General features: G+C 52.2%; 2 protein-coding genes and 1 long non-coding RNA gene across 6 annotated transcripts in view; 2 read left to right on the top strand and 1 right to left on the bottom strand.

Annotated features, from left to right (window-relative positions):
* The window catches only part of ATP1A4 (ATPase Na+/K+ transporting subunit alpha 4), a 42,953-nt gene extending 37,800 nt beyond the window's left edge, over positions 1-5,153 (top strand). For all 3 annotated transcript variants that reach the window (XM_085022580.1, XM_021089576.2, XM_085022581.1), the window contains exons 20-23: positions 1,237-1,367; positions 1,473-1,574; positions 4,531-4,622; positions 4,847-5,153. In XM_085022580.1, the coding sequence (XP_084878706.1) occupies positions 1,237-1,367; positions 1,473-1,574; positions 4,531-4,622; positions 4,847-4,875 (354 nt within the window). In that variant the 3' untranslated portion in view covers positions 4,876-5,153. The remainder of the gene's footprint in view (positions 1-1,236; positions 1,368-1,472; positions 1,575-4,530; positions 4,623-4,846) is intronic.
* Positions 5,154-5,927: 774 nt separating this feature from the next.
* LOC146404032 (uncharacterized) lies at positions 5,928-22,003 on the bottom strand. Of its 2 annotated transcripts, XR_014843994.1 has the most exons (3): positions 21,815-22,003; positions 21,172-21,286; positions 5,928-8,320 (listed from the first exon to the last, which is right to left on the bottom strand). It is a non-coding gene; the product is annotated as an uncharacterized LOC146404032 (long non-coding RNA). The 2 variants fall into 2 exon arrangements; XR_014843993.1 differs by lacking the exons at positions 21,172-21,286; positions 21,815-22,003 and adding an exon at positions 8,524-8,721.
* Positions 9,006-19,433, top strand: CASQ1 (calsequestrin 1). The gene is given in 11 exon segments (NM_001243269.1): positions 9,006-9,306; positions 11,363-11,447; positions 12,489-12,589; positions 12,788-12,899; positions 13,474-13,547; positions 13,820-13,950; positions 15,041-15,086; positions 15,506-15,560; positions 15,918-16,018; positions 17,298-17,372; positions 18,877-19,433. Coding segments are annotated over 11 exon segments (1,209 nt in total). The 5' UTR covers positions 9,006-9,027; the 3' UTR covers positions 19,027-19,433.
* Positions 22,004-22,067: the final 64 nt, after the last annotated feature.

The following is a 22,067-nucleotide window of genomic DNA, read 5'->3' as shown; positions in this document are numbered from 1 at the left end:
GAGTCAGGAGCTAAGATTTTCAAGTGATGGTGGGAGTGGCTGGGTTTTCATAGCTGGCTGCAGGGGAGGGTAGTGGTGGCATGATCTGATGCACAGAAATGTGCTGACTGGTCTCATTCTAAGTTCAATGCTTGGCTCATCGATTTCCAACCTTTGTTTTCTAATTGTTTAGGGCTTTATATTTCCCTCCAAGTACGACTTTGCCCACATCCCATGAGGTTCTATCTGTAGTATCTCTTTATTGTTCAGTCCCACGAATTTTCAAATTCTTTTTTCAGTATTTTTCAGTATTATTAATAAACATGTTCAGTCTTGTTTGTTTGTGTATTTAACATGGGTTTTTTTCTCCAGTCTAATTTAGATGCACTTCTCCTGTGTTCCCATAGCCCTCTGTAATCTTCTTATAATCTACCTCCTAGGCTGATATAGTTAACATATTTATCTTCCCACTAGACGCTAAGTTCCTTCTGTGTAAAATGTGAATGAAAGAATTAACGAATGGGGAGGGAATCCGACTAGTATCCATGAAGATGCAGGTTCAATCCCCGGCCTCGCTCAGTGGGTTAAGGATCTGACGCTGCCATGAGCTGTAGTGTAGGTCACAGACCCGGTTCCAATCCTGCATTGCTGTGACTGTGGAGTAGGCCGGCAGCTGTAGCTCCAATTCGACCCCTGGTGGGAACTTCCATGTGCCGTGAGTGCAGCCCTAAAAAGCAAAAAATTTAAAAAAAAAGAAAAAAGAATTAACCAGTGGTTAAGTGCCTCCATCTGGTCTCCTCTGCACGCAGTTCCCCTCCTGCCCCATCGTCCTTACCTATTTCCTCTGACTCTGCTTTTCTCTTAAAGTCGTCCTTCTTCTCCTTCTTTGGCCCTGCCCAGTGCATGCAGTAGTTCCTGGGCAGGGATCAAACCCTCACCATAGCTATAACCAGAGTCACAGCAGTGACAACGGCAGACCCCCAGCTCGCGGAGCCACCAAGAAACTCTTCCACCTTCTATACCGCCCTTCTTATTAACTTAATGTTCATTGAACCGTACTACCTGCCATTCACTGAACTAAGCATGGGCAGGGGAATACAGAAATAAACAAGAGAGGTGACTGCCCTTGAAGGGCTCTCTAACGAGGGGCCCTAACTCAGCCTTCCCACCCAGGAAGGCAGGAGAAGGAAGAAATCTTTGAGGAATATCTGGATCCCTTCTGACACTAACAGCTCCCTTCTGCCCGCTCTCCCCCAGACCTATGAGCAGCGGAAGGTGGTGGAGTTCACGTGCCACACGGCCTTCTTCGTCAGCATCGTGATTGTGCAGTGGGCGGACCTCATCATCTGCAAGACCCGCCGCAACTCAGTCTTCCAGCAGGGCATGAAGTGAGCGCCGCCCACCGGCACCACCCACCGGCCCCGCCCACTCCCACGCTGCACCCCTCCCCCTCCCTCCCGATCCCCAACACACACTTTAACGTTTCTTCTCAGAAATAAGATCCTAATATTTGGGATCCTGGAGGAGACCCTCCTGGCTGCTTTTCTGTCCTACACTCCAGGCATGGACGTGGCCCTGCGAATGTACCCACTCAAGTGAGTAAGGGGAAGGATGCAACGACGGAGCGAGTCTGGACCCAGGGGGAGCCCCGGGGCGGGGGAGGGGGGGAGTGCTTGAGCTGGGACGTCAAGAGGAGGGCAGGCGGCACTCTGAAGTAAAGAGAACCCTCTGCGCTCCCACAGATGCACCTTATTTGGGGAGGGATTAGGGACTGTGCCAAACGGCTGCAACCCACCAGACATGCAAATTTAGTCGACTTAGCAGCGCTTAACAGCGTGGTATCTTTTTTATGATAATGTGTGGTATAGGCGTCCCAGGCTGCATATTGCTTGGAGCCGATGTAATCATAAATAGAGCCTAATCTATGCGTGGCTAATTCTGCTGTACTTATGCAAATATGTCTTAATGTGCATACATGTGAGTGGGCACACTGAAATTCTTATTGTCTGGTGCCTTGTTTGGTTCAAGTCCCATGTTTTTATTGTTTTTTACAGCAGTATATGCTTGTGAGATTTTTCTATTTAACATTTTTATACAGAAATAAGCAAAACTCCCATTTCACTCCATTTTCTATGTGTTTACATGCTTTGCTCAGCTTTCTGTTCCTTGTAGTGTTTTGTACAATGCTTTGTGTTCTGTAGCTGCTCAATTAATGTTTAATAAAAAACATTGGGAAGCTCCCGTCGTGGCTCAGCAGTAACGAACCCAACTGGTATCCATGAGAATTCAGGTTTGATCCCTGACCTCACTCAGTGGATTAAGGATCTGGAATTGCTGTGGCTATGGTGTAGGCCAGCAGCTGTAGCTCTGATTCACCCCCTAGCCTGGGAACTTCCATATGCCACAGATGCAGCCCTACAAAAAGACCAAGACATTGGCACTGCCCTTAGATACTGACAATCCCAGGTTTCTATGACCTTGGATAAGACGGTAACCTTTCTGTGCCTCAGCTTTACCTACAAAGTCTTGATAACACACACCTGGCAGACTGTTCTGAGAATTACATGCAGAAATGCATATAATGCACAGAGCATGGTGGTTGGGTCCAGATGGGTGTATTGTTAACAGTAGCTCTGCTATTGTTGCTCTTCATGTCAACATATAAATGATAGTAAATATGGCTGATCATGAACTGTGCTCCCACTTTGTATGTAACTTCACCATAACTCATCACCTAATACTGGGATTATTTATTTTGTGTGTTTATCTAACCTCTTTTCCCTAATCGCTTGAGCTCTCTGAGATCAAAGACTATCACGTCTTGATTTCTATTTCCCCAAGACCTAACACAGACACAGAGCAGACATATGATAATTGTTGTTGAATGAATGTGGGACTGTATGTATGTAACTGTTTATATTGGTTGAGGGGTGTGTGTGTGTGTGTGTGTGTGTTTCTGTGTGTGTAATGAACCATGACCTAGCCCTGCACTGTCCAATATGGTAGCCACCATCCTTATGTGACTCCTGAGCTCTTGAAATATGGCCTGTGAGACTGAGAAACTGAATTTATGGTTTTAATGCACTGAAAGTTGAAAACTAAAGCAGTGTCCAATATTTTTTCTATTAATACAGCTTTATTGTTTTGGTTGGACTCCATTTTCCTTTAGCTATTAAAAATTTAGTGTCTGACTTAATGTATACTGTCAGTGTAAAATACTGGATTTTGAGGACTTGGGATAAAAAAGCATGTAAAATAACTCATTAATTACACTTATATTGACTGCATGTTGAAATGATTAATATTTTGGATATTTAAGATGAAATAAAATATACTAAAATTAATTGCACCTGTTCCTTTTTACTTATTTTCATGTGGCTACCAGAGAAAATTTTAAATTTCACATGTGGCACACAGTATATTTCTATCAGACAGGTCTAGGCCATCTTTCTTTCTTTCTTTCTTTCTTTTTTTTTTTTTTTTTTTTTGGTCTTTTTAGGGCCACACCCGTGGCATACAGAGGTTCCCAGGGTAGAGGTAGAATCTGAAATGCAGCTACTGGCCTACACTACAGCCACAGCAACACCAGATCCGAGCTGTGTCTGCGACCTACACCACAGTTTATGGCAACACCAGATCCTTAACCCACTGAGCAAGGCCAGGGATCGAACTGGCATCCTTGTGGTTACTAGTCAGACTCGTTTCCACTGAGCCACAACAGGAACTCCTGGTCTAGGCCATCTTTCTAACAACATCCAAGGGACACATGTGGTCCTGATTCAACCCCTCCCAGGGTCCATCTTCCTGGTCTATAGAAGAGGTTCATAAAGAAAAAGATTTCCATATCTTTACAATACAAAAGAGTGCATATATTCCCTGGCAAGATATCCCCATGCATCTGGTCTCAGATAGACCCAGCCTGCTTGGACTTTGTGGGTGCAATGCCCACAGTACCCAGGAAGCAAAGGAAGAGGGTCTCTTTCCCTCAGCTACTCCCTGAAAGCCAGAGGATAATCTCTGTTTACACTGCATATACTTCTAATATGGCATTTATCACGTACTGTTCTCCTTGGCTTTTTGTGTTCCTGTCTTGGGCTCCTCTGCCCTCTCTCCCCAGGCTTTGACCTTCTCTAAGGCAGAGGTTGACCTCCCACACAACAAAGGAAACACTCAGGAGGTGGAGGGAGTGGGAGGGACTGGTAGTTTGGGGTTAGTAGATGCAAACTATTGCATTTGGAGTGGATAAGCAATGAGATCCTGCTGTACAGCACAGGGAACTATAGTTACTTGTGATGGAACATGATGGAGGATAATGTGAGAAAAAGAATGTATGCGCGCGCACGCGTGTGTGAGTGTGTGTGTGTGTGTGTGTGTGTGTAACTGGGTCACTTTGCCGTACAGCAGAAACTGACAGAACACTATAAGTCAACTATAGTTTAAAAAAAAATTTTTAAAGCCCAAAATGCTCACTCCCCACACGTTGTTCTCTGCACCTGCCTTTCTCTGTCCCCTCTCTCTCCTCTCCCACTGATGAGCTTTTACTCTCTCCAGGATAACCTGGTGGCTGTGTGCCACTCCCTATAGCCTCCTCATCTTTATCTATGATGAAGTCAGAAAATTCATCATCCGTGGTCATCCTGGCGGTATGCTCCCCTGCACCCTGATCTGAGAGGTCACTAGCCTCCTAACCACCCCGGGTTCCTCTGGGCCCACTGCCCTTCCCCCAGCTCACTGCCTGGCGTGTGCCGCGCCCGGACCCTGCCCCCCTGTCCCTGCCCCACCACGATGCTCCTTGTCTTCGCTTCCCCATCTGCCTTTCTCCTCTTGACGCCTTCCCCAGTTCACTCTGCTCGCTTCTCTTGCACAGGCTGGCTGGAGAGGGAGACCTACTACTAAACTCAACAGAGGAAGAGCTTCACATGACACAGGGGTGTCCTGAGGGCCGGCTCGGGGAGGGTTAGGGGTAGTGGGTCTGCAGGAACATCAGAGAGAGCATCTTAGTTGGGGCAGAGAGATGCCAGGAGGCAGCAATGATGAGAGAAGCAGGCAACCCTGGAGGGCACCGTGCATAGAAGAGGAGGTGGGTGGAGGGGAAGCCCAGCCTGCGTCTGACTGGAGCCCAGCAGGGAGGCTCAGTAACCAGACCAGAGAGTAAACCTTTGCAACAGCCCTCAGCTGCTGGACGTGTCGCCTCTGATTTTTAGAAGATAGGGATTACTGTGACGCTAGATCGTCATGGTAGCCAGGCAGGGAAAGCCTTTCGGGGACCACAGTCGAGGCTGGGAGGGGATCAGAATCAAGCACTCTTGTCTCTTGAGGACCAGCCCTCAAAGTCACTCTCCAAACCGATGGAGAGCAAGGACAGGACACGTGGAGCTGGGATCAGAGAAACGGAGGGGATGAGAGGGGAGCAGGGGAGCCACAAGTTATGGGAGGGAGGCCCACAGCACCCACTCAGCCCTCAGATCAACTCACAGAAGCATAGCGTTTTTGTGCTAGAAAAGACTTGATTTCATCAGGAAGAACCTCAGGTCCAGAAGGTTAAATGACTGGGGAGGGGTCAGGGGGTAAGAGGTGAATGTGGGGCCACCCCTCCTCTAAGGAAGGGGGCGTGCCCTGTCCCCCAGCCCAGTCATTAGGGCAGCTCAATCCCATCCCACCCCTCGGCCTTTTTCTCTGGCCTTGAAATAGAAGCAGAAACAACGCTTCAGGCAAAGCAACCACACCCTTGTGCCCCAGCTTCACGTGGGTGATGGACGGTCCCCAGAGCCTGATCCCCAAGCCTGGGCTCAGCCCTTGCGGCATTTCAGGTGGGTGGGGAGTCCCTGGGAGACTTTCCCTCCTGCCCACTCTCGGCGGCAGCTTTTCCTTCCTCTTCACCCACTCGCTGGCTTTTGCTTTGTGAGCCAGTCCACTTTGCCCTGTGGGCCGGTTCATTCTCAGGCTACTTTTATGTATTTTTATTTTATTTTTTTAAGGGTCACATGTGCGGCACATGGAAGCCTGCTAGGGGTCAAATTGGAGCTACAGCTGCCAGCCTATGCCACAGCCACAGCAATGCTGGATCCTTAACCCACTGAATGGGGCCAGGGATTGAACCCACATCCTCATGGATGCGAGTTGAGTTCATTTCCACTGAGCCACAAGGAGAACTCCATTCTCAGGCTTCTTTTAGACAAGAGGTTTGGCTAAGCAGGAAAGCATACACAGAGAGAAATGCAAAGAAAAGCTGGGGGAAATCGGAGGCTGTCACCAAAAACAAAGCACATGCGCTAAGTGACTGCACACTATGTGTGACAGTGGACAAAGGCCTTACACACAGCACTCATTAATCCATACAAGCAAGACATTCTTAGCACCCCTCCCCATTTTATAGACGGGGAAACCAGGGTCTGTCCGATTCCAGAACTTGTACCCACAGCCATTTTCAGACTAGTCTTACAATGAGGGCTGGGCCAAAAATACACAGATGCGAAAACGAAAAAGAAAAAAAGAAAAAGGCTGGTGATGGAGAAAGGGCCGTGGATGGATCTGGAAGATGAGAGGCCATGGGCGAGCCAAGAGCAGGCCGTTGTAAGGTCCAGCAGCCCCCCTTGCCCACGCTGGCCCTCCTCCTCCTGCCTGTCCCCACCCCCAACACAAGGTCGTTTAGGGACAGGGCTCTATCAGTCTGGGGTCCTTCCTCGCTGCTGACAGGGCTGAACCAGACCTCGGAAGATGGAGGGGCCGGGGTGTGTGTGAGTGGGGTGGGGAGGGGGCCTGAGGAAGGGCCAGCGCCTCAGGTTTCAGCAGCAGGAGCTTCGGGTGTCTGGTGGGTTAAAAATACAGAGGCCCCAACTTAGGGTCATTTGATACCAGTGGCTGAGCCTGAAGGCGGGGCCTAGAGGGCAGAGACTGAGTAGAAAGTAAAAAGCAAAGAATCTGAGAAGAGGATGGGGAGGCGGGGAGGGAAGGCAGCTGCTGGAAAGGATTTGGGTGGCTCTGGACAGCCAGGGGGGGGAGGAGAGGGAGGGACGGATGACACAGTCTGGTAGTTGCAGAAGGGGAAGGGCATGGCCAGCCTGGCCACCACTTGGTCCCACCTCACCCTGGGGGGAGGGAGGGTCAGAGGCATGATGCAACGAATCTCAGGGTCCCAGCGTGTCTGGTGTCTGTCCCAGCGGTCCCCCCTGCCCCAGAGCGCAGCAGAAAAGAGCAGGCGGTCAGCACTGGACGTCATCTAGGTCACGGACGTCTGGGCGGGCCTGTCGTTTCTCCCGTTGGCTCTGCTGTGGCTGTGCGGCTGTGGGCACGCTGGCCACTCTCCTGTGAGGCCAGGAGATGGTTTCTGAGGTCTCTCCAGCTCCAACATGCCCTGCTTAGGCGCGCTCTGGCCTCTCCTGCTCCAGTGACAGCTGTCGCTCTTGGACCCACTCCTGCCACGTTCTTGAGATTCTCGCTGGCCTTCCCCACTTAGCCACGTAAGGTCTGCCCCACGGGTGTGCAGAAAAGTTGTTCCTCTAACATCACTTCATGGTGCGGAGTACACACCTGTCCCTCCAACATCAGAGCTACTCAGGGTGGGGATGGGGGCTTCTGACTTGGACCTAGCCTCTCTCTGTCCCCTCGCTGCTCAGCTTACCCGTGCATGGTAAGGGCCCTGGAGGGCCATGACGAGGGTCCTCCCTTCACGGTACCCAGAGCTGAACTCATCCACTCTGCCCTCACCCCCAAGCAGGATCTAGGACGTGAGAGCCTCTCCCCACCAGCTCTGCTTTGGCCATCAGTGCACAGAATTAATCAGCATCCCCAGCTCAGGGCACCGGGCCCACCTCTTCATATCTTCCCAGTGTTGGATCTTTTCCCCTGCTGTTTATACCTCGTCCCTTTCATCTTGTCAAAGACATAGGAATGCATAGGCGCTATTCCCTCTTCCTGGAATCATTCAGCCTGGGGAATCCTTCCTTCCCACCGTGCCGTAGAAAACCAGTCCCATAGGATCCGAGTAGAGAGTACGAGCAGGAGGCAGCCGCCGAATGACTTTCCTCCTTTGCATCGCGGGCCTGTGGGCAGAGAAGCCCCAGATCCGAATCTCCAAGGCTGGATGCCGGCCAGCACTTCACGCCCCACGCCCCGTCCTTCCCCTGTGTTCTCCAGTGAGGAGCGTTGAGTGAAGCAAAGGAAACGGGCTGGAGCTGAGCCAGGGCGCCGGTCCTGGACGCGGCTCCATCTTTTATTCAGAGAATGACCTCATCCTTGGTCTTGGTTCTTTAAAGGGAAGTGCAGGGGGTCTCTTTCCTGCAGCCTGGATTGCATTTGCACTGCCCCCCATCCTCCACAGCATCAAAGAAACAGACTTGACCTAGAAGAGAGTCCCAGGTTTGAGGATTTAGAGTCAAGACTGCATTTGTCCCCCTTCGATGAATTTATTACGGATTTAACCTCTGGCCCAGAATACCTCCTCCTCTCGGGGCCCCATTTCCCTCTCTCTGGGGACCCCCTGCCCTCCCGCAATTCTCTCTGATCACCCCAAACCTCCCCTCCCCCAGCCCCAGCTTCATTTACCTCCGACTCATCTGGTCTTATTTTTAGCTCCAGCTTTTTTCCTTTCTTAATATGGCGATGAACTCTTAGGCCAGTGTGGGGACAGGGGCTGAGGAGCCCTGGGCATTGGGGGAGGGGGAGGGGAAGGAAGCTCTGAGAGCCCGGGTGAGAGGTGCTGGAGGTAGGAGGATCCCGGCCCTCACGGAGCCGGCCTGGCCGCAGAAGGTTATCTGTCTCTCCTGCCAATCCTGGAGACATATTTAGACGGGACCAGGTGGGGGCCGAGGGGTGCCAACCTCGGGGGCAGCTCCGGTTCCCTCCCCGCCCCTGCTCCTATTCCTCCTCCTGACCCTTTTTCTCTTGGCTCTGTCGGCAATTTCTCCAGGACCCAGCAGCGTCCTCTGTCCACTGCTCTGGGCCGTTCCCCACACCCCCCCCAACTCAGGATTCGGGACCCAGGGGCTCCTCCCTCCCCCAGCTAACCTCTTCTGGACCAGGAGAGCCGACCCAGACCCCTCTACCTCCATGAGCGCTGCAGACAGGATGGGGGCCAGAGCTGTGCCCGGCCTGCGGCTGGCACTGCTGTTACTGCTGGTGCTAGGGACACCCAAGTCAGGGGTGCACGGGGAGGAAGGGCTGGACTTCCCCCAGTATGATGGTGTGGACCGTGTGGTCAACGTCAACGCAAAGAACTACAAGAATGTGTTCAAGAAGTATGAGGTGCTGGCACTGCTCTACCATGAACCCCCCGAGGACGACAAGGCCTCACAAAAACAGTTTGAGTTGGAGGAGCTGATCCTGGAGGTGAGTGGCGGGGTGTGCAGGCCTGCGGAGCCCGCCAGCCCCTCTCTGCAACCCCTAGCCTGCAACTCCATGTAGGTCTTGGAAGGTGGGATCTGGGGGTGAGGGCCGGGGCTGCAGGACCCTGTCTTGAACAACAGGACACAAGGGGCATGTGACCTTAGCCGAAAGAGAAACAGAGATTCAGGAACTCAAAAGTACTGCCCGAATCGGGCAGTTTTGAGGGGGAGGAGGAAGTGCAGGGGGACCTCTCCTCATTGCATAGGAGGCTGGCAGTACTGGGTTTGCCTAGGACTGGGGTGACCTTGGAAGTGGGGGGAAGGAGGGAAAGAGAGTTTCCTCAGGCAAATGAGAAGAACTGCAGTGCACCCCCCAAATCTACTTTCTAGCCAGGATGTGCCCCCTCTCTATATACTTTCAGGGCCACACACCAAAGAGATCCGAACTGAGTATAAATTTCAATGTTACAGCCGTTTAACTTGCATGTCACTTGTTTAATGGCCAAAGGCTTAGTAGATACCACGGTGTCTCCCATTGGCCTCTTAGTCTCCCCCTCCCTCCCCCTCCCTCACCAGCCCCATCTGCCCCTATTGGATCGGGCTGGGCATCTCCACTGGAAAATTCTTGCTTGGAGGAGGGTCCACAATGCCTTCCCCAACCTGTCTTTGTGGGAACTTTCTCCTCACCCCCAAACTGACCTGGGGCACTGAGTTATGAGAGCCTATTGTTACAAGGGGAAAGAGCCCACATTTAGAAATGACTGGGAGGGAGTTCCAGTGGTTAAGGAATTCGACTAGGAACCATGAGGTGGCAGATTCGATCCCTGGCCTCGTTCAGTGGGTTAAGTATCCAGCATTGCCGTGAGCTGTGGTGTAGGTCACAGACTCAGCTCGGATCTGGCATTGCTGTAGCTTTGGAGTAGGCCAGTGGCAACAGCTCTGATTAGACCCCTAGCCTGGGAACCTCTATATGCCATGGGTGCAGCCCTAGAAAAAGAAAAAAAAAAAAAAAAAAAGATAACTGAGAGTTGTGGTCACACACACAACCCCTACCCCCTGCCCCCAGGAGTGGGATGTGTGGCGTCTCCTTGGCCAAGCTGCCGCAGCCCCTTCCCTAGCTTGGCACTGCAGAGGGGCCCCAGCTTGCCCAGAGCTTGGACTATTTCAGGGCAAGACACCAGTATTACAGGCTCCTGTTTCTGTGTGCCCCTGCTGGGCACTGGAACCCACCGTCTGATTAATGAGCTGAGTATTTTTATCCTGAGTGCTCAGCATCCCTCTCCAGCCACCTGCCAACCACCTCCCTGGCCCATCCTCCTAAGAACCTGAGCGCCCGAGCATCCGTGTTAGGTGGGGTAAAGCTGCAAATGGTGCCCAAGGCAGAGCGCATTGGGGTTGCGAGCCCGGTTGGGAGGCCTAGGGTGTAACTGCCCTAGGAGGGCTAAAGTAGACAGTGAAAGAGGAAGTCCCACCGGATTGAGGAGAGCCCGGCCCCTTTCACCTCAGGTCTCCCCGTCAGTCTCTCTGCCTCTGAGAGCAACCAGTGGTGGCGAAGGGACCTCTACTCTCAGCTCTCTGGCTTTCCCTGCTCCTCAGCAACATGACCAGATCTCACTATCACCCTCTTGCCCTCCAAGATTCTTCCCACTGGGAGTCACTCAAAAGAATCCCAAAGGACATCTAATGTCACCCCCACACTGAGCATGGCCTTTGATCAGTAGGGAGTAGGGGACTCAGCTCTGAAGGAAGGAAGGGCCTCAGTCATTCTGAAGCCAGACCCCTCGGCATCCCTAAGGAACCCGGAAGTACATGCACAGTGCCGGAAAGTTCAACATAAGAGGCACACGGTACATGAGCAGTAAATGTTCAAGGAGTAAAATTGAACCAAAGACCAAAATGGTAGCGTGGTAGGGAAAGTGGAAATACCCTGGATCCTAGCACAGGGTCAGGGTCGACTCATATTCCCTGCATTTCAAAGGACCCACCTTGAAAGCAAGAGATGAGGAATAGTGGTTACTAAGAATTCCAGGGGCTGATTTTAATCCTAACTCTCCCTTCAGTTAGCAGCCCAAGTTCTAGAAGACAAGGGTGTTGGCTTCGGGATGGTGGACTCTGAGAAGGACGCGGCCGTAGCCAAGAAACTAGGTAAAGGAGAGGAGGGAAGGGCGTGGCGGGGCGGGGGGGGGGGGGGGAGGAAAGGTGGTGAGTGAGAAATTCGAAGGGTTATGGCTGGGTGGTGCCAGCTTCTCCTTTATTCCTTAGAGAGACCCATGATCAAATCCCAGAGAGAGGTGGAGGTGTCATTCTTTGTATCAACCTGAAAAACAGAGCTAGCAGAGTTCCCGACATGGTGCAGCGGAAACGAATCCGACTAGGAACCATGAGGTTGCAGGTTCCATCCCTGGCCTCGCTCAGTGGGTTAAGGATCCAGCATTGCTGTGAGCTGTGGTGTAGGTCGTAGACGTGCCTTGGATCTGGTGTTGTGGCGGCTCTGGCGTAGGCCGGCGGCAACGGCTCCGATATAGACCCCTAGCCTGGGAACCTCCATATGCCGCGGGTGTGGCCCTAAAAAAAGACAAAAAAAAACAGAGCTAGGTGCTGGAGGAAAGGGGAAATCTGGAAACCCAAGCAGGGCTGGAGAGGCCTCTGCAAACGCCTCTTCCAACCCATCCAACCCATCCCCCTCCAGAGCTGTGGGCGGGGTGTTACAGCACCAGCCACCAGGGGGCAGCACAGGCCTGAGACTGGACTCCGGATGTGGGTGGGGGAGGGGTGGTCAGCAATGAAGTCATCTGGTCAGTAATAGCAGAAGGTTAAAGGGCTGGACCCGAGAATCAGCAACTAGAGTCCTCAGAGGAGGTACCAGAAACGCCTGTCTCTGGTGGTGGCAGGCAGGCAAAGGGAGACATCTTGCTAGATGATGTCTCCCTACGTCTTCCCCTAGCACCCCCGCTGGATCCCAGCTTCTCCTTGGAGAGGCCCCGCTGGATCCCAGCTTCTCCCTGGAGAACCCCTGAGGCCAGACTAATCCAGGGGCAAAGATACCAGGGATGTAGGAGCTAAGAGTCAGTAGAGGTGGAGGATGTGGGGTCCGGTGGGATTATGGAATGGGCTGCGACCCTGGACTTGGACCCTTGGCTCTGTGGGAAGGTTGGAATCATGGCGCACCTCTGGCTCACTCCCCAGGGCTAACTGAAGAGGACAGCATTTATGTATTCAAAGGAGATGAAGTCATTGAGTATGATGGCGAGTTTTCTGCTGACACCCTGGTGGAGTTTCTGCTTGATGTAAGGATTCCCCTGGACCTAATGGTGCCTCCCTAGTGTCTGACCAACTCCAACCACACACACACACACACACACACTCAGAGGCAACTTAGAGCCTTTTCCTCCAAGTTCCCAGCCCTCTTTTCCCTGATCCCTTTCCCTGCCTCTACGGCTGAGACAGAATCTCACACTCTTCCTTCTATGTCCTTGCTCCTCCAGGTCCTAGAGGACCCTGTGGAACTGATTGAGGGGGAACGAGAGCTGCAGGCATTCGAGAATATTGAAGATGAGATCAAACTCATTGGCTACTTCAAGAACAAAGACTCAGAGCGTGGGTAACCCTCAGAGCCCACTGTCCCTCTGCCCTGGCCCCTCAATTTACCTGTCCTCCTGCCTCCCCACTTCACCCACGGGCTCAGCATCCCTGCCGCCTCACTCCTCTTGCCATGGTGGGACCATCAGCTACTCTGATCTGCCGGCTCTCTGCTGGTTTCTCAGACAGGCACCTTCAGCACTGCCCTCCATCCCCAATTAACCACTCTCAGAGGGGGGTGGGTCTCAGGATGAACCCACAGCAGAAACGAATCCGTTTAGAAACCATGAGGTTGTGGGTTTGATCCCTGGCCTCGCTCAGTGGGTTAAGGACCTGGCATTGCTGTGAGCTTCTGTGTAGGTCGCAGATGCGGCTTGGATCCTGCATTGCTGTGGCTGTGGCATAGCCTAGTGCTTGTGGTTCTGATTTGACCCCTAGCTTGGGAACTTCCATGTGCCGTGGGTGTGGCCCTAAAAAGCAAAAAAAAAAAAAAAAAAGAAGAAGAAGAAGAAGAACCAGGGAGAGATAGAGGGGGCCTGGTTCCATGGCAGACCCTGGCTCTCCCCCAAGACTGACTCTGCATCCCCCTCAGATTACAAAGCCTTCGAGGATGCAGCAGAGGAGTTTCACCCCTACATCCCCTTCTTCGCCACCTTCGACAGCAAGGTCTGTATTAGGGCTCCTTCAGCCCCCTCTCCCAGAATAGGTGGGGGACCTCCTCCCCACCTACACACCAACTCTCCCCATCCCCACCTCAAAAATTTTGGATGATCGAACCCACCCCCTCATGTCCAACCAAAGCCCAGAGATGTTAAGACACTTGTCCAGTGTCACAGCGGCAGTGACGAGTGCCTGCTATCTGCCCCCCTATAATACTGCTTCTCACCATGACCGTGTCCCCTGCTCCACTCCCTCCACCCCACCCCTTCCCCCAAAAGGTGGCAAAGAAGCTGACCCTGAAGCTGAACGAGATTGATTTCTACGAGGCCTTCATGGAAGAGCCTGTGACCATCCCAGACAAGCCCAACAGCGAAGAGGAGATTGTCCACTTCGTGGAGAAGCACAGGAGGTGGGGAGCGAGGGGCAACCCTCTGAGCAGGGAAGACTTCTCCCCCCAGCTAGAACACATACACACACACATCTGCAAGATGGGCCAACCAGGAGTCCCATCTCCCCTGGAGATGGATATACTTCTGCGTACCAGTGCTCACTGACACAATGACCATTTTGCATAATATTTTGCACCCCAGCACTCAGCCAGGAGCCTTACACGCAGGCAGTGCTCCGTAGACGCGCTCCTTACACACATTGAAATGTTGGCTGTGACCAGTGTTGAGTGCCTGGGGACTCTGAGGTGCTATCTCTATGGTTCTATTTAATGCTTTGAACAACCTCAGTTTAAAAGATTCCACAGACAGTTAAGTGTCAGAACTGGATTCTAAACCCGATCTGGCCTGTGTTCTTTCTCATATGTTACCCTACACCAGCGGTGCTCAACAGGGGATATTTGGCAATGTCTGGAGACATTTTTGGTTGGAGAAGAGTACCAGCACTTGGTGGGTAGAGGCCAAGGATGCGGCTAAATACCTACCATGCACAGAACAGCCCTCCCACAGCGAAGAATTATCTGGGCCTAAATGTCACTAGTGCTAAGGCTGACAAACCCTGCCCTACACTGTCACATAATTCTCTTCCTTCACCGTACTCCGCAACTGGCAATACCCTTTTATCAGTGGAAAACACGGCTTACGCTCTCTCCCACTAGAGGGTGGTCCCCTTCATCAGGGCAGGGATAGGTTTGCCTTGTTCAACTCTGTCTACTCAGCGCTGAGCACAGTGTCTGGAGCATCTCCAACATTCCATTTTATTGAATGAATGAGTGAATGAATGAACGAGGGAACACACACCCAGATGTCCAGTTCTTTCTCCCAAAGTCTCTGTCCCAGTCCCCTTGCCCACCCTCCACTCTCCCACCTGCTTTAACCATGCAATGATCTGGGCCTGATGCCCAGAGCTTAGACTTTGCCAGATGGCTTTGTTCCAGGCTACAAGCTGTCTCTGCCCTAGGCATGACCCTGTGGCAGCCTCTGCTATGGGGACCCTCTGGAGCCAAGGGTGTCCTTCTCACCCACTGAGGAGTGACTTTCCCTCTCTTCTAGATCAACCCTGAGGAAACTGAAGCCTGAGAGTATGTATGAGACCTGGGTGAGTGCTCCTGGGCGGGGCAAGGCTCTCAGGGGAACATCGTGGCTGAAAACTCAAGTCCTAGAACCACCCGACGCTGCTGCTCCTCATGTCTTGCTTGTAGGAAAGGCAGTGCACCATCATAGGCTGAGGGTTTCTGTTCAGAAGAACGTGTCAGGAGTTGGGAGACACCCATAACTTGATGAAGATGACAAGGGTTGGGGAGCCCCAAGCTCTGGGGCTGAGGGGTTTGCCAGAGGAGGTGTGGGGGCCCTGGAACAGAAGAGGGCGGTGTACTTGGAAAAACATCACCGCCACAAGAATATATCTGATTCAGAAGCTGGATTGCCAGAAAATTCAGGTCCAAGGAAGATCTAGGGTCTGTTTGGGGCTCTCTAAGTTCAGGAAATATAGCTAAGATCCCCTCTCGTCCTCAACAGGAGGATGATATGGACGGAATTCATATTGTGGCCTTTGCAGAAGAAGCTGATCCTGGTGAGGGAGGAACACAGGATTGGGGGGTGGGGGTGGGCAGGGGCACTGGCGCGGGGCATAGGCTCTTCATACATAAGATGTGGGGGGTTTTGTTTGTTTTGGCTGTGCCTGCGGCATGCGGAAAATCCCGGGCCAGGGATTGAATCTGTTTCACAGCTGTAACCAGAGCCACAGCCGTGATAATACTGTATCCTTAACCTGCTGGGTCACGAGGGAACTCCAGGATATGTTTTGTTAGAGTATAGTTTACAAGCGGCCTGGAGCTAGACACGTGGAGATGTGGGAGGCGGGAAAGAGGTCTGGACTCCTGTTTCCTCTGTGCCCCACCTCACACTTGTCACCTGTGTCCCCTCCAAGATGGCTATGAATTCTTAGAGACTCTCAAGTCTGTGGCCCAAGATAACACTGATAACCCTGATCTCAGCATCATCTGGATTGATCCTGATGACTTCCCCCTGGTAAGAGACATCCCTCTGGCACTGTGATCCTAAGCTGGGCATGGGCTGGGGCACTTCCAAGGGGAAGGAAACCTGTTTGGGAGTTCCCGTCCCCATCTCTTAGCTGGAGGGCTCTGTTGCCTGCACAGGGGCATGGAGGGCGTGGAGGGCATCCTGAGAAAGGGGAGACAGGAGGGAGGTGTGGGAACAACAGGATTCCCAGAGCAGAGGCTGAGCAGGTAGCTCATGTGCCCAGGGCTGGCTCCTTCTAGAGCCATCCAGAGTTTGGGGCAGCAGCGGGTCACATGAACCCTGCCTGTGGGTGTACACAATGACAGCACCAAAGCGCAGAGATTCCATGTCTCAGGGCTTTGTTCCCAGCTGAATCCCCAACACTTAGCACTCTTTGTTGAAAGAGGAACTAGATGAACAAACAGAAATGCGAGGACCATTGGCAATTACGGAGTTGAACTACCTTACAGATGTAGAAACTGAGGGCTGGGGAGAAGTGATTTGCCCAAAGTCACAAGATCAATCAGTATTGGAACAGGGTTTCCTATCTAGTTTTCTTGGGGAAGGAGGGGCCAAAGGCCCCCAGCTGATACTTTCCTCTTGGGGTATCTGCTTTTTTTTTTTTTTTCTTCTTTTTTGGCTGCCCCTCAGCACATGGAGTTCCTGGGCCAGGGATCAGATCCAAGCCACAGTTGCAACCTAAGCTGAAGCTGCAGTCACGCGGGATCCCTAACCCACTGAGCCGGGCTGGGGATCAAACCTGTGTTCTCAGTGCCCCCAAGACACTACCAGTGCCGTTGCACCACAGCGGGAATTCCTGGGATATCGAATCTTTTATTATTTTTTTTTTTTTTGCTTTTTAGGGCCACACTCGAGGCACAGGGAGGGTTCCACGCTAGGGGTCAAATCGGAGCTATAGCTGCCAGTCTATACCATAGTCACAGCAACGGAGGATCAGAGCCGCATCTGTGACCTACACCACAGCTCATGGCAATGCCTGGATCTTTAACCCACTGAGCGAGGCCAGGGATCAAACCCACAACCTCATGGTTCCTAGTTGGATTCATTTCCACTGCGCCACAATGGGAACTCCTGGGATGTCTACTCTTTAACTGTTCTGTTCTACCCTTTCTCTTCAGGGCTGACAGGTGGACCCCCCACCACCACCACCTAGCTCCCAACGGGTTCATAATGTCCCCACTCTACCCCTGGCCTGAACCGCACACGCACCCTCCTGAACTCAGGGGTTCCTAGACTCATTAAGTGGCCATATGTGGTCTCTCCACAGCTGGTTCCCTACTGGGAGAAGACATTCGACATCGACCTATCGGCCCCACAAATAGGAGTCGTCAACGTCACTGATGTGAGTTTCCTTCTCCCCTCAGCCCCCGGTGACCCCCAACTCTGCTCCCGGTGTAGCTGGTTCTCCTCTGCTCTGCTAACTAGGAGTGGAGCCCTTCTCAGAGGCATCAGACATGCCCAGTCTAACGGCTGGAAGAGAGGGAGAGATTCCTGCCCTGAACTCACCCCCGTCTCTACCTGTTGTGATGGGCTGCTCCTCCCTCAGAGCCGGGTTCGAATCCTCTCTCCTCCAGCCAGTCTTTCCAGACCTCGCATTTGGAGTCATTATCTTGTTGGCACTCTCCCACAGCCCATTTGGCCTTGAGAACATGACTTTTACTTGGCCATTTATGTGTTGTGTCTCTCTTCCAGTAGACTTTGAGCTTTTTGAAGGCAGAAATCTCATTCGCACATAGCAGGTGCTTCAAAAATATTTGTTGAGTTGAATTGAGTAAGTCACAGTCCGCCTTCCTATAATTCCCAGTCTAACTGGGGAGGTGGGTATTCTGTTGACTACCAGGCCAGATCTGGTAAACTCTATGGTAGAGATACTAACGAAATGCTGGGAAGACACAGAAATCAAAGTGTTTCTGCTTGAGAATCCCAGAGGTTTTAAAAGGAGTAGCACTTAAAGTGGAGACTGATGTAAATCAACTATACCTCAGTTTTTAAAAATAAAAAATAAATTAAACGTAATTCTTAAAAATTAAAATACAGCGGACATTGTTCAGTGTATAAGAGTTCTACAAGTGGAAATTATGAGAAGTCATTTCCAAACTGATGGAAAAGTTAGTGCAGATGGTCAAAAAGTAGGAAAATGAATATCAAGTTTGGGAAAAAGGCACTTCATTTTTTTATGGCTTGAGAATCTAGAGATTTCTGAGGATAATGCTGGAAAAGCAGGTTTTGCAAAGTCTTTTTTTTTTTTTTTGTCTTTTTGCCTTTTCTAGGGCCATTCCCGCGGCATATGGAGGTTCCCAGGCTAAGGGTCTAATTGGAGCTGTAGCCGCCAGCCTATGCCAGGGCCACAGCAACGCAGGATCTGAGCCGCGTCTGTGACCTACACTACAGCTCATGACAACAGCAACGCTGGATCCTTAACCCACTGAGCAAGGCCAGGGATTGAACCTGCAACCTCATGATTCCTAGTCGGATTCGTTAACCACTGAGCCACGACGGGAACTCCTGCAAAGTCTTGAATGCTGAAGCGTTGCCGACCTTATTCTCCAGGCCGTGAGGAGCCACCAGTCTTACATCAAGGGTGGGATTGAGAGGTCTGCTCTAGGCAGCTCAGCATGGCAAGAGTTTGTAAGAAAGACTGAACGGAGAAGGTCTACTTGCTGATCCAGCCATTCTTTCTACTCCCATGGTCATGATTCTAACCTAGACCTTCACAGGGGCAGTTTCCCTGCCCAATGACAGATGAAGAGGAGAGACAGAGGATGTACAGGGTCCAGTGAGTGGGAGGACGGCTTGAAATATCTACATGGGGCTTAGTTCTGATCCTTTGTCTTGCCATGTCCTAGGCGGACAGCATATGGATGGAGATGGATGACGAAGAGGACCTGCCTTCTGCTGAGGAGCTGGAAGACTGGCTGGAGGATGTGCTGTCCGGTGAGATCAACACAGAGGATGATGACGAAGATGACGATGACGATGATGACGACGACGACTAGGTGCTGGGCAGCCATCGCCCAGCCCCACCTGCCCTCCTCATGCTCCCTCCTGCCCTCCCTGTCCTTCCTTGAGCGCCTCCAGGGACACCAGGTCATCCTCTGGCTTGGGGCCCTTGAAGTCTCTATGTTGGGTGCTGAGATCCAAGGAGCTACCTTTCCCTACACACCGGCCCAGCTCTCTGACTTGTGTTTCCTGTCCCACGATATCCCTGTATCCATTTTTTGTTTCTTCCACCGCCCCCCACATGCGCTTTCTTGCGATTCCCTCTTGCCGCATCTAAGGGCCCTCATCTCTCTTCCGCTCGCTCCCTCCACCTGAGCACATGCTTACCCCACTCTCTCAAATCCTCTATCTTTCTGACTGTCCTCTCCCTGGCCAGGAGGATGGGAGGGTACTGTGTTTGGGGCTGCAGCTCAGCAATCTCTTGTTAATGTATTTGGGTCAAACGAGAGACCTTAATAAAGGATCTGGGGCACCATGAGCAAGTGTCTGCTGATGGGGTCTCACCCTGCGGCAGGAGGGAGGCAGCCAGAGGATGGGGGATGTAGGTGTGGGTGCCTTGTTAAGGGACTGTGATCACGGGGTGGGGGGTGGGGGCCTCCTCCTTCCAGGCAGTTATCCCAGAGAAGCCTGGATTATTTATCCGCTGCAAGTCAACAAGCCTTTTCTGAACACATGGTGTTTGTCCAGCACCGCTGTTAGGCTCTGGGAGAACAAAGAGTGCCCGGGCCTGTCCCTGCTCTGGAGCTGATTAGCCTCACTGGGAAGTCAAGACAAGCACCCGAAACAACTGAAGAGAAATACAAAGCAATAGGTAATTAAGTGATTATGTGCTGCTTGATAGCGCCCTCCCTTCAGCTCTTGTTTGAAAGCCAAGACTGAGCCCAAAGAACACTTCCTTGGGGAGGCCTTCTCAGAGGTGGCCCCTCCGGCATCTCCTTCCTCTGGGCTCCCCCTGCACTAACCACCTCTGTTCTAGTGCTCAGCCCACTCCAGCCGAGCTCTTCAATTCCACGACTGTCTCCCCCATCCAGACTGGGAGCTCCTTGAAGGCAGGACTCCAGGCCTTTTCTCTGTGTCCACAGGGCCTGGCACACAAAAAAACGAGTCCCTAGGAGTTCCCGTCATGGCTCAGTGGTTAACGAACCTGACTAGTGTCCACGAGGACACGGGTTTGATCCCTGGCCTTGCTCAGTGGGTTAAGGATCCTGCGTTGCTGTGGCTGTGGTGGTGACCAGCAGCTGTAACTCCGATTGGACCCCTAGCCTGGGAACCTCCATATGCCGCTAGTGCGGCCCTATAAAGACAAAAAAGACAAAAACCAAAACAAACAAACAAACAAAACCCATGTCTTCATCCAGCTTGTACCCATTTAACAAATGTTTAATACACAGTATGGGCACTGAACCAATACAAAAATATGATGGAACTTATTTTTGCACCGATCCGTGGAAGGTCCCACTAAATGGTAGTGCCCATGTTTTAAAAAACACCCATCTGCGCCAGTCACTAGAGACTTACAATTTCTACATCTAAGAAGAACCCTGTGAGATAGGTATCAGTGTCCCCAGCCAGGACACTGAGGCTCAGAGGCATAACCTGCCCCAGAAAGGAGTAGAGCCAGCATGAAGCCCAAGTCCCTTCTACCTGGCTGCCTCTGGAAGACCTGGACCCTTCACTGACTGTAGGTAAGTCATTTAGTTTCTCTGAGTCTCAAAGATGGGTCAGCAATATCGGTTTCACCCCTACAACACAGAACAAATGAGGTCTAGGCAGAGGCACATTGTGAGGGTGTGTCACTATCCAAAGGTCAGTGACAGGGCACTTTGGGGGAGAGGATGGTGAAAGGAAAGAAAGGAGGAACTCAGAGTTCCCGTCATGGTGAAGTGGAAATGAATCCGACTAGGAACCATGTGGTTGCAGGTTCAATCCCTGGCCTCGCTCAGTGGGTTAAGGATCCAGCATTGCTGTGAGCTGTGGTGTAGGTCACAGACGAGGCTCGGATCTGGCGTTGCTGTGGCCCTGCAATAGGCTGGCAGCTATAGCTCCGATGAAACCCCTAGCCTGGGAACCTCCATATGCAGCAGGTGCAGCCCTAAAAAGCAAAAAAAAAAAAAAAAAAAAAAAAAAAAGGAGGAACTCACCTGAGGCTTCCTCTGGGTCTCTGCCAGGCTGTAGCTGGAAGTGGCACAGACACTGACGGGGCTCAGACCTCTTCCCCCGCCACACTCTGCCAGAGTTGAGGAGAGACCCCTTAGGCTGGAAATGAAAACAGATGCTTTACCACTTCTTCCTTCCCTCTTTCAGTCTGGCCGAGAATCTGGGGGAGGAAAGTCCCTGGGGTGGAGGGGAAGTGAGAGCTGCCATGCTGGGCCTGGGCAGAGGGGCAGAGTTGGGAAACAGAGCTAAGCGTGGCATTGCAAGTTGTCTATATTTGCATGCTGAGCTCACTGCTGCTCTTTTTCTCCCCAGAAAAATAAAATTACATCATGGTGGGGGGAAGGCAGAGGGGTGGTATATTTGGGAAAGGTAAGAGGACCACAAGAGGCCGGCTGGCATCACCCTGGAGAGAGGTCTGTGGCTCCAGGGCAAGTGAGGAGGTCCCTGTGTTGCTTCTTGCCCCCAACGCTTCCTCCAGCCCCCACCTTCCAAGGTAGATAAAACTGAGCGGTCATTATGGCTCCCCTGACCCAGAAGGGGAAGAAAAAGGTTTTTCCACATACTAAGCCAGGCAGCTAAGAGGATCCTGAGGCCAAAGGCCTTCCCAGCCCTTAAACTCTAACTTACTCTTCGCCTCCCAGGGTCCCAGCCATTGTGGTCATTGAAAGGTCGTAAGGGGAAGGGTGTGTTCCACTGGGAAGAATTACATCTGAGAACTGGGTTTCGCTCTTTAGGGTGAGAGGCGGCGGCGCTCCTCCAGCCCTCCCCCACTTCTGCCCCCAGCCCGGGAGTCTTCCAGAACCCCAGCCCCCTGCTGCCTCCCCTCCCCCCACTCCCGCCGCTCCCCGCCCCCCGCCCCTCCCCGGCTCTGACATCACTG

The sequence above is a fragment of the Sus scrofa genome, chromosome 4 (assembly GCF_054392235.1).
Source record: "Sus scrofa isolate SSC_HxYL_T2T_F1_AM1 chromosome 4, Sscrofa_HxYL_maternal_Yorkshire_Landrace_v2.0, whole genome shotgun sequence".
In the NCBI taxonomy this organism is placed as follows: Eukaryota; Metazoa; Chordata; class Mammalia; order Artiodactyla; family Suidae; genus Sus; species Sus scrofa.
Note: the sequence above shows the minus strand (reverse complement) of the source record. Positions and strands in the feature narration are given on the sequence as shown.